Source organism: Bombina bombina, chromosome 2, assembly GCF_027579735.1.
Source record: "Bombina bombina isolate aBomBom1 chromosome 2, aBomBom1.pri, whole genome shotgun sequence".
NCBI classification, from domain to species: domain Eukaryota; kingdom Metazoa; phylum Chordata; class Amphibia; order Anura; family Bombinatoridae; genus Bombina; species Bombina bombina.
Window position 1 is genome coordinate 583373179 of NC_069500.1, and position 12409 is coordinate 583385587.

General features: G+C 42.0%; 1 protein-coding gene across 1 annotated transcript in view; it reads left to right on the top strand.

Annotated features, from left to right (window-relative positions):
• Positions 1–12409, top strand: part of LOC128649288 (guanine nucleotide-binding protein subunit alpha-14) — a 498314-nt gene that overhangs the window by 454990 nt on the left and 30915 nt on the right. The window contains exon 4 of the mRNA XM_053702479.1: positions 11014–11142. Within this exon, the coding sequence (XP_053558454.1) occupies positions 11014–11142 (129 nt within the window). The remainder of the gene's footprint in view (positions 1–11013; positions 11143–12409) is intronic.

The following is a 12409-nucleotide window of genomic DNA, read 5'->3' on the forward strand; positions in this document are numbered from 1 at the left end:
ATCATATAAGATATTATCTCCTTTGAGAATTGGAAAATGTTTTTCCACTATCTTTACAATTCTGCCGTACTGATTGCTGTATTTTGTTATAAAAGTGGGCATATCCTTATTGTGTTCCCTCCTAGGTTTAGTTTTGTCCAATAAGAGCTCCCTTCTATCTAGACCTTCTGATTGTACTATAGCTTTATCTATTACTTCACTCTTATAACCTCTCTCCAGAAAACGCTGCTTCAATTTTAGACACTCTGCTCTATATACACTATCTTCTGAGCAATTTCTCCTCAGTCTGATGCATTCCCCTTTAATTATCCAAAAAACCTGTGTATTTGGGATGCAGGCTCCTAGCATGAAGGATGGCATTTGACTGCAGTGGCTTGCGATACAATTCACTTTTAATTCCCTTCCTTTCTATATCACCTTTCAAAACCACATCCAAAAATGGGATTTCATCCACTGCTACTGTATAGGTAAATTTTAAACCAACATCGTTGGTATTCAGATATTGGATGAATCCTTCTACCTCCATCACTGAACCTCTCCAGATGAAAATCAAATCATCTATAAAGCGATGATAGAAAAGGATGTGGTCTTTGTAAGGGTTACCATCTCCATAAACGTGGAACAGCTCCCACCAACCCATAAATAGGTTGGCATAGGAGGGGGCAAATTTAGCCCCCATAGCTGTTCCACGCTTCTGGAGATAGCAACCCCCATCAAACAGAAAATAATTGTGATTTAACAGAAATTTTGTCACTCTGACGCAGTCCTTTAAAGGTTCGTCATAGTTAGTAAATCTATCAAGAAAGAATCTAACTGCCGTTAATCCTTTGCTATGAGGGATGCAAGAATACAACCCTACTACATCCACAGTTATCCATAGATAACCAGCTTGCCATGCTTCATTTTCCACTAGTCTCAAGAGATGCTTAGTGTCTCTCAGATAGCTGGGGATAAGCTTAAACAGTGGCTGAAGAAACGAATCTATCCAAGAAGAAAGGTTCTCAAAAGGAGAACCTATTCCAGAGACTATTGGCCTTCCCTGCACTTCTTCCAGGGACTTGTGTACTTCCGGTAGATGATGAAAGATTGGTATTATTGGCTCTGTTACAAAGAGATATTCTAATGTAGAGTCATCTATGATGCCTTCTTCTGTAGCATCATCCAATATATCGTACACAAGTCCCTGGAAAATCCTAGTTGGATTACTGTGAAGCTTGCAATACACCTCTTCATCTGCAAGCTGCCTTTCTGCTTCTTTGATATAATCCTTTTTCCACATAACTGTATTGCCCCCCTTATCTGCCTTTCTATACACAATGTTATCTCTCTCACAAAGTGATTTTAGTGCCTGTCTTTGTTCATGATTAAGGTTATTGGTACCTTTTTCCATCTGTATCTTGGAATGCAATAGTTTCAGATCATCCTCTACACGTTTATGGAAGGTTTATAATACCTCCCCCCTAGTTTTAGTAGGGTAAAAAATAGATTTTGGCTTAAAGCCCACACTACCTTTTACAAGCCCAATGTTATTTTTATAAGTCTCCATTTAGGTGCAACTTGGGACAGATTTATAATCCCTCTGCATTGCTCTTGACTCAAATAAGATACTAGATTTACATTTTGGGGTGACGCCAGATGTAAAGAAGATGAAAACAGATTGTCTCATTAAGTCAAGGTTCACCTAAGGAAATAGTTTATGACCTGACAAATATTCCACAATTTGTGGATTCTACAATTTGGCACCAGTGGGGGTGTATCTCTTAAAGGAGACTGTAAAACAAGTGTATAACACACAAACTGTAGACAATGGCAAGAGAGCCTGATATGGCATAAATTAATGACTGGTGACAGTGCTGCAGCTGCATATTTTTGTACTATTTGTCGGAGTTACTGCACAAGCATTAGAATCCGTTTGCACAGGTGCTAGGCTCACTTATAGTGTTCAGTTGGATAAATAGGACCGTTTAGTCCTTACACATATTTACAGTAGTACCTATTTAATGCAATTAGACAGAACCAAAAGGAACCACTGCAACTTCTTTATAACCACTTTTCTGGACATTTGTAAAATCTGCTACTCTGGTGCATCTGTGTCTTTAATTATATCGATTGCACATTTCCCATACAGCGGCCTCTTAAGATTTTTTTCCTTTCTCCAATGTTTATTTTATAGCTAATCATGATCTGTATCCCATACAATAGATATTGCTGCATGAAAACATTTAGTTAAACTTCTATGGAATTTCAAGTAATTAAAGCGGCAGTATACACCAATTTTCATTTAACTGGAGAGATTTTATGGCAATAATGAGCACTTAGTGGAGTTTGTAGTCAGGGTCACGAGCGTTCTGCTTACCCACTATTATTTCGAATTTGGAGGGGAGCTCTATCTTCAGAGGCGTGGGACAGCAATGGGGCAAAATTTGCCCCCTCCTATGCCAACGTGTTTATGGGTTGGTGGGAGCTGTCCCATGTCTTTGGGGAGGAAAACCCCTTCAGAACAGAGATATTGTGTTATAGGCGCTTCATAGATGATCAACTCTTCATTTGGAGGGGCTCTGAATACGATCTGAAGAGATTCGTCTCAGGCCTGGACATAATGAAGCTGGTATAAGCTTTACATCTGAGTCCCACAGGACAGTGGTTAACTTTCTTGATTTGACATTGAAAGGGATCCCAAATAAACATGTAGAGACTGAAGTTTTCCAAAAACCCATCTCAGGAAACTCTCTCCTCCATGCCTCTAGTTGCCATCCACAGAGAGTTTTCAGAGGTGTGGCTAGAGGTCAGTTCATATGCCTCAAAAGAAATTGTACCAATGAGGTTAATTATGAAAGACAGACGGATGACCTGACCAGTGACGTTAAGAGAGAGAGGTTATAATATGTAGGAAGGAACCCTATTATCCTATAGGGAAGGTGGGAAGGAGGCTGTATAACCTTAACCTTCAGGTGTAAACCCAGGTACAACAGGAGGTAGTGCCTAATGCCTAAATATTGAAATTTATATTAAAGTAGAGGGGAAAGCAAGCATTATATTGGCACACTTGCAGGTTATATTGCCAGGGAGAATAGGTGGTGAAGTATGGTATATATATCAGATATTCAACCATTAATTCATAAAACTTAACCTTTATTACTTATTGAAATATAAAAGCTGTGGACCATGCCACCATTAAAAAATATGTGTACGTGTGGTATGTATGATTGTGTTTATTTAAAAGCACAAAAAAAAAAGAAAAAATTGGACACTGCTAATCCTCCAATAAGGGCAAAAAATGCCTAGCAGTCAATGTTTTACACTTAAAGGAACGTGGGTGGACAACGCTGTTTATATATATCAGCACAAATTGTCAATATAGATAGATTCTCTATATAATTATAAGGTGAACAGTTTCCCAATATCTATATCTTTCAATGTAAAGGTGTTAGAAAAAATTCTGCACCAGAATATAGCATATTAAGCTTGTAGGGAAATAGCCTGATCACCTAGTCAACACTAAGTAGTGTATATGACACTCCAATATGCTTAGCTGCGTTAAGATAGTTATTGTAATAGGACTATTCCACAGTATAAGTAACACTAGACAAGTAGGTACCATGATACCACTAGTTAAATGAGAGGCAGGAATAGAGAGAAGGTTCCCTCTGTATTAACCCTGCTCCTTATACTGGAATCCCTCTATACCTGGCTTAACAAGCCAGTAACAGGTTAAGATATAATTGTGTCTAAGTTTACTGATATTGTCCACATATTACCCACCAGCGGCTAGCGTAGTTAAAATTCTATTATTAAGTACTGTGAGTATTCTAAAAGAATACCCCTGAGGGGGGATTCACTAGCTTTAACAATTAAGTTTACTTTATAAATATCGGCAGAGCTAGCTTAAACCCCAAATCTTTATAACTATTAGTTTCCAACGTCGCCGCTATAGTTCTACAGGTTTCTATATTTTTAACAAAATCATGAGGAGAAGCAGTGCGAACACCTGATGCGCGTTTCGCATCTGCTTTGTCAAAGGCAACCAGCAACTTCACCCGGGCTACCTTAAAAGGGCCAGGTGGCAATATAACCTGCAAGTGTACCAATATAATGCTTGCTTTCCCCTCTACTTTAATATAGAGGTTATAATATGGCCACCATACTCAAGGAAAGGAGAGCAGTGAAATCATTAGACAGAGCCAGTCTACCAAATACCCCTCAAGTGACTACAGACGAAAAGACTGTATTCATGGCTGAATACTCGCAACAATATCCCCAAAATTTGCCAGATAGTTAGGAAACATTTTCCATTACTCCTAGCTGACGATTGGCTCCAAACCACAGTGGAGAAAGGGATTATATTTGCTTATAAGAGAGGTAGAACAGTAGGAAATAGAGTAGCCCCAACGAGATTAAAAACTAGGGTGGTGGATAACTCCTCCTGGCTACGATTTAATTAAATGTACCGTTGCAACTACACAGCTTGTGTAGCTTGTGCTAAAGCCAATTTGGGTCATAGTTTCAGCTCCTGAGTCACAGGGGAAAGCTTTAATGTCAAATTATGTCTGAATTGCCGCTCTACCTACATTGTATACTTAATTTCTTGTACCCAATGTGAGCTCCAATATGTAAGTCTTAGTACCAGAGAAGCAAGGGTTAGGATTAAGGAACATCTGGCAGACATCAGGGCAGGTACTCTCACCACACCACTTATTAAACTTTTTTTTCACAATATCATGAGAAGGATGTGAGGAGCTTTAGGTGGAACATAATAGAGAGGGTCCTACCAGTCAATAAAGGAGGGAACAGGGCTAAGAAACTAGCAGAAAGGGAGGCTTACTGGATATTTAGGTTAAAGACAAGGATACCAGGGGGCCTCAACTCCGAATTTGACCTCATTAATTTCTGGTGAACAAAATTGGAGGTCATTTGAGATCGAGATAAATCATAACTCAGATAGTCTTTGACTTCTATAATAGTCTTCTATAATTTGTCTAATTTTGTCTTCTATAATAGTATTTATATTTAGATGGGTCTTAAGATCTAGACATTATAGGAACCTACATTCTCTTTTTACTATTACTATGCTATTACTATTAGCATTATCATAGGTTAGTGTTCGTTTCATATTATCGGTGGAAGTTTTATTATTGGTACATTTTAATAGAGTACCAATCCTAGGGCAGCTTATCCAACACTTCACATGATCTCAGGGGTGCATTTAGCTTTTATGGGAAGAGGGTTTGACAGTCAATAGCAGCTATTTCCCCTATTTTTCCGTCGCTACCCTTAATATTTGTATCTGTGATTCTTGTAGTAATTTCTTTATATTAAAAGGAGTAGTAACAATTAGGAATGGGAAACATACTAAATTCTCCCTGCTGTATTGATATTTCCAAAACTGCAGTTAAAGGCTAGAGATTACCCTGAAAGAAAGAAAAAAAGGGAATTTTCATTCTTTGAACTCGAGTGCTCTGGCGGTCCTCACAGCATATATGTTTTGAATGTGCCTTTAGAGGTGACACGGGTCTAGAGACAGTGTTATTGCATTCTGGCTCTGTGGACCGTCTTTATGTGGGGGGTCACATCTGTGATTTTATACTTTCGATTGGTGCCTTTACTTAAACACCATTTCCCTGAATAGTCCGATGTTGAACTAAGTACGCCCATGAATATTTTCAGTGAGGAGCGTGGCAACAGGGGATTGGTGCTTGAGCTACACCATGAGAGTTGTAACATGCTCGCTAGACAGATCTCATTGATTCAGCTGTTGACGATTGAGAGGAGGGACACAGTTCACAAAAGGTATCCGATTGGTCAGAATAAATAGGTGCTGTGTTCCCTCTGACCAATGGAAACGTAGGGATTGATTTTAAGTAAACCACAGTAAATTGTTTTATCAGAGGCTTGGAGTATGGTGTTGTGCCGAAACATGTCAGCCTGTGTTGCTCTATATACCTTATATCTCAGTTCTTACCCGAGGGTTAAATGTTTACCCTTTTGTTTTAACATTATACTAATAAAATTGCTTGTTTTACGCTAAACCCGGTGCTCCTAATTTTCTCATTGCTATTCTAATCACTGACCGCAGTGAGCATGGGTTGTGTAGCAAGTCTGCAGGGAAGTGGTCATCGGTCTGTGACACACAAACAGTCCCAGGTACTACAGGTTGCCATCCGCCTGGACAGGAAATACAGACGCTGCAGAAGCTACGTGGGTGAGTGTTGGATGGTCTCTCTCTCAAGTAGTTTGGATGCTACTGCAAACAGAAAGAAAATAAGTGAAAATCAGTATGATACAAATCAGTATAATACAAAGTAAACCGTACCGATAAGTAGAAATATTAATATACCAGGTTCCTGTAGATGCCTGATGAAACAGCCAGTCTGGCTGAGAAATGCGTTGCAACTGTTTTTAAACATTTGTTATTACTCCAGTTGGGTTGTACTGTGTACATCCTCACTTCTTAATAAATTCCCTTTTAATCTACGGTTTGGAAGCCTGTGCTTTTGATATCCACTGGATCACTTGGACCCATCATCCTGTGGCAGGATCAGTGTAGCTGGGTCACTGTAATTCCCCAGCCTGCATCAATTAGCACATGGGTGCTGCTCATTTTGTGAGTATTTTACCATCTACCTGATCTGTTACTATCAAATTTCCAACAGAGTTGCACTAGGAGGCGCCCTCTCTCTTTGTGATTTTTTCACAGATTCCAGTATTTCATATATAGCAATATATGAATATATAATTAGTGGATGTCTTTGTATTCCTTTTTTAGCCCTAGAGTACTATGGGTGAAGTAGAGTCTACATTCTCCACACTTTGTTCACATTTTCTCTAAACTTTAATATCCCTAGTAAGGGGATTATTGAACGGGGCGGGGGGGGGGGTTATACATAATATTGTTTATTGTATTATTGATGTGTTATGTGCAAGATGTGGCTCTGACAATGGTGGAACTTCAGGTTGACTTACAGGAGTATTTGCGAGGCCAGTTTTGGCTCGTTTTCTCCTTAGTGCAGGGGGGGTCCTGCGAGGCATCCCAAGTGACCAGGTGTGACAGTCTCCACTTCCTCTGTTGATCAACGGCATAGACAAAGCAGTTTCTGTAGTCCGTGTCATAGGAGGTAGTGAGTGCCCCGGCCATTGGAGGTATTGGATATAAAGGTGCCTGTTTATTAAGCTAGTCTAGTCCATAATAAAAGCGCAAGCTATGGAGGACTCTGACATGTTAGAGGGTACTCCCTTTTTAACAAAGTTTAATTCATGTGTTTATTGTGAGGAGGTTCTTGTAGATCAGCCTGCTCAACTATGTTCCACATGCCTTGATAAAGTTGCGACATCTAAAACTAAAGGGATGTCTAGTACTACTGAGCCATCCACCTCTGAGGGTTCTCTGTCCCGTGAGGTGCGTTCCCTGCTTTCATCTGTGAGCGCACATGCAACGCCCCAGGGTTCAACCATTACTCCTATGGGAGAGATTCGTTGGCCGTCAGATTTTGCAGATCAACTGCAAACAGCGGTATCGAAAGTGATCCATGCCTTACCACGTTCTGCTAAGCACAGGGCATATCATGGCGGCCCGGCCCAAAGGTTGTCTATGGAAATATCAGAGGCGTTCTACAATGACAAGGCCCACTCCGACTCTTTGGAGGAGGCTCCTTCTGGGTCGGAGTCCGTGTCATCTCATCCTCTGGCTGTGGAGGGGCCTGACTTTAGGTTTAGGATGGAGAATTTGCTCTCTTTGCTGAAGCAAGTGCTTGCTACTCTGGAGGTTCCGGAACCAAAGCTTCCGGAGCAACCTTCGATACCTAAGCTTGATAAGGTATACGAGGACAGGGTGTTGCCTCAGATCTTCCCGGTTCCTGTTAAGAGGGCTAATATTATTAAGAATGAATGGGAGCGATTAGGTTCTTCCTTTCCCCTTCTTCTTCCTTTAAGAAACTGTTCCCTTTTCCGGACACTCACTCTCCGGACTAACCGACAGCAGCTGTAGCTGCGTTTGCAGGAGCCACGATATATTGGTGTGAATCCCTGTGTGATATGGTCGAAAGGGAGACTTTCATCAACAAGATACAGGATAATATTAAGGTATTAAGGTCGCCAATTCTTTCATTTGTGATGCCAATATGCAAATTATTTGCCTGAACGCAAAGGTTTCAGGATTCTCTTTTTTAGCTTGCAGGGCTCTGTGGCTAAAGTCTTGGTCTGCGGACATGACCTCTAAGTCAAGGCTGTTGTCCCTGCCTTTTCAAGGAAAGATTCCGTTTGGTCCAGGATTGGATTCGATCATATCCACGGTTACGGGAGGCAAGGGAGCTTTCCTACCGCAGGGTAAGAAGGCTAAGCCTAAAGGATCTACTTTTCGTCCCTTTTGCATGGACAAGGCCCAGTGCCAGCCGCGAAAGCGCATCAGTCCAAGGGAACCTCTAAGTCAAGGTTGTTGTCCCTGTCTTTTCAAGGAAAGATTGTTCGGTCCAGGATTGAATTCGATCATATCCATAGTTACGGGAGGCAAGGGAGCTTTCCTACCGCAGGATAAAAAGGCTAAGCCTATAGGATCTACTTTTCGTCCCTTTTGCGTGGACAAAGCCCAGCGCCAGCAGCCCGCAGTGAAAGCGGATCATTCCAAGGGAACTTGGAAGCCTGCTCAGTCATGGAACAAGTCCAAGCAGAACAAGAAGCCCACCAAGACAAAATTGGCATGAAGGGGTGGCCCCTGACTGGTCTCCAGACCAAGTAGGGGGCAGATTGTCTCTTTTCTCTGAGGTTGTGGCCTCCTCTGGGGTCGTTCAGCTTCATCAGATTCCAGACCGACAACATTATCTCCGTGGCTTACATCAAACATCAGGGGGGGAATGAGGAGCTCCCTAGCAATGAGGGAGGGGTCTCAGATTTTGGAGAGGGTGGAGTTCCACAGCTGCTCGCTCACATCGATCCACATTCAAGGTGTGGACAACTGGGATGCGGATTTTCTCCGCAGGCAATCCTTCCATCCGGGGAATGGTCTCTCCACCCCGAAGTGTTTGCGGAGATTTGTCTTAGATGGGGAATGCCGGAGATAGATCTAATGGCGTCCATACTCAGTTGCAAGCTACCCCGATACTGGTCGAGGGATCCCCAGACAGAGCTGATAGATGCCTTAGTGGTGCCTTGGGGATTCAACCTAGCTTACATCTTTCCACCGTTACCACTTCTACCTTGTGTAGTGGCACGCATCAAGCAGGAGTGAGCTTCGGCCATCCTGATTGCTCCATTGTGGCCGAAGAGAACGTGGTTTGCGGATCTGGTGGGGATGTCATCCTCTCCGCCGTGGAGGTTACCCTGTCACAGGGATCTGCTGGAACAGGGTCCCTTTCAACATCAAAATTTCGTTGCTCTGAGGCTGACTGCATGGAGATTGAATGCTTAGTCTTAGCCAAGAGAGGTTTTTCTGAAAGTGTGATTGGCTTCCTTGCTTGAACTAGAGCGTCAGTCACTTGTCGCATCTACCATAATGTGTGGAGGACTTACTTGTCCTGGTGTGAGAAGCACGGATATCCTTGGCACAAGGTGAAGGTATCCAGGATTCTGTCTTTTCTCCAAGAGGGTTTGGGGAAGGGTCTTGCTGCCAGTTCCTTAAAGGGACAAATTTCGGCATTATCAGTTTTGTTGCACAGGAGACTCGCTGAGCTTCCTGACATTCAATATTTTGTTCAGGCTCTGTCTAGAATCAGGCCTGTCTTTAGGCAGTCTGCTCCCCCATGGAGCTTAAACTTGGTCCTTAAGGTATTGCAGAGGGTTCAGTTTAAGCCTATGCATTCTATTGACATTAAGATTCTGTCCTGGAAGGTTCTCTTCCTGTTGGCTATTGCATCTGCATGTATCTGAGCTGGCTGCCATGCAATTCGAGCCTCCTTATCTGGTTTTTCATGCGGATAAGGCTATTCTTCGCACCGGTTTGGGGTTTCTTTCCAAGGTGGTGTCTAACTGTAACATCAATCAGGAAATAATTGTTCCTTCTTTGTGTCCTAACCCTTCTTCTTCCAAGGAGAGGTTACTTCATAACCTGGATGTGGTTTGTGCCTTGAAGTTTCCATCTTCAGGCTACGAAAGATTTCAGACAGTCTACATCTCTTTTTGTGGTGCATTCCGGAAAGCGCAAGGGGCAGAGGGCCTCTTCTACTTCTTTGTCCTTTTGGTTGAGGAGCTTGATTTGCTTGGCCTATGAGACAGCGAGACATAAGCCTCCTCAGAGGATCACGGCTTATTCAACTAGAGCTGTGGCTTCGTCTTGGGCCTTCAAGAATGAGGCCTCTATGGGGCAGATTTGTAAGGCGGCTACCTAGTCCTCCTTACACACTTTTACAAAGTTTTAAAAATTTTACGTTTTTGCTTCTGCGGAAGCTGTTTTTGGGAGAGAGGTTTTACAGGCTGTGGTGCTCTCAGATTAGGGTCCGCATTTTTTACCCTCCCAGTTTCATTCAGTGTCCTCTAAGCTTGGGCATATGTTCCCAAAAGTAATGAATGAAGCCGTGGACTCTCCTCCCCTTTTAGATGTAAAACATAAATTATGCTTACCTGATAATTTTATTTCCATCGTGGGGTGGAGAGTCTAAGGCTCACTCCCGTAACTCTGGTGGTTGGACCTAAATTTAATTGCTCTTCTGGCACCATTTATACCCTGATATTTATCCTACTGTTCCTTGTTTCCTCGGCAGAATGACTGGGGGAGGTATTTAAGCCTTTGACTGGGGTGTCTTTGCCTCCTCCTGGTGGCCAGGTTCTTTATTCCCAAAAGTAATTAATGAAGCCGTGGACTCTCCTCCCAGGATGGAAATAACATTATCAGGTAAGCATAATTTATTTTATTAAGGACGTTGATAGATTTGAGTGCAAGTGCAAAACCTGGTTAAGAAACTCAATATAGAAAACTTAAACTTGATTGTGGTTTATGCATCTGAATTTGTCTTGTGTTGATGTAATATGTCTTTTATTTAATTGAATATTGTTTTTGTAACCTTTTCTATGTAATTTGTATTTTTTCAGCTACCTTAATGACATTGACCGCATTGCAGTTCCTTCCTATGTACCTACTCAACAAGATGTGCTAAGAGTCAGAGTTCCTACCACTGGAATTATTGAATATCCCTTTGATTTAGAAAACATTATTTTTAGGTAAGTTACCTCCAAGATGATCAAAATAAGGGACCTAAAACTGTTCTACGTAAGCTGCCTTATGTAATCGCTATCTATGGTTTTTCACATACACAATATTTCCAGAATACAGAATTGTTACTGTGTAAGAGGTCCCTAACTGCCAGTAATGAAATCAGTGTCACATATTCTCTTTTACATTATCTTCATCATCACGGCCAAGTAAAAGGATAATCATCCATAACCACTTTGCTCTATTAAGGTAGCCCTGGGATTGCACCAAATGCCAACTCCATGCTGACACTGCATCTAACATTATGCTTACATTTGATCAAGACGCTTACTATGCTAAAAAGGGTACTTTATGCTTACAAACCAATTATCCTGCACTAACAATCAGAGAAACATTTGCCCTCCTTATACCAAAGTTCCCTATATAGCACTGGTTTTCGGAGAAAAATATACTTCAGGCAGATGTCCCTATTTAAGAGGAAAAGTCTCCAATTCTGAGCTTTGTCCCTCTTAGACAGCCATATGTCCTAATTTACAAAATCTCCCCTAGCCCAGCCCATAAACTGACCAGACACGCCCCTGATCACCGCCCCTCCCTACAAAGCCCTGCCTGTAAAACAGCAACAACGCCCCCTCAACCTCCTGAGTACATAAATACCTAGACACAAATATTGGGAGGTATGCTCCAAGTAGTAGCACACTAGCTGTATCTCTTAGTGGTTTTCTGTATGAAACCTCCAGATTTTCCAGTGTTGATTTGGCATTTTTTTCCATCTAAAGGGGAGGAGAGTCCACGGCTTCATTCATTACTATTGGGAATTAAGAACCTGGCCACCAGGAGGAGGCAAAGACACCCCAGCCAAAGGCATAAATACCTGCTCCACTTCCCTCATCCCCCAGTCATTCTTTGCCTTTCGTCACAGGAGGATGGCACAGGAGTGCCGGAGTTTCGGAGTAGTCTCTTATGGAGGGTAGTACTCTTCACAGTGGGACTGGAGTTTTAAGTAGTTCTGTCAGCCTCTCAGTGAGAGCCTGGACAAAAGTTAGAGTCCGGAGATGCAGGGAAACCATCCTGACTCATATTAACAGCTCTATAAGCAATCAGCGTTGATGATTTTTGCTGCCTGCTTTCTTCACTCAAGTCCATGTCAGGAGCGAAGCTACTAACCTGTTACACTTGAAGGGCTGTGTTCCAGTTCCATAGCGTAGATTCTGGTAAGCTTGTTTCATTTTTTATTAATAATGATAACATAGAAGACAGGGTCACAGTGTGCTG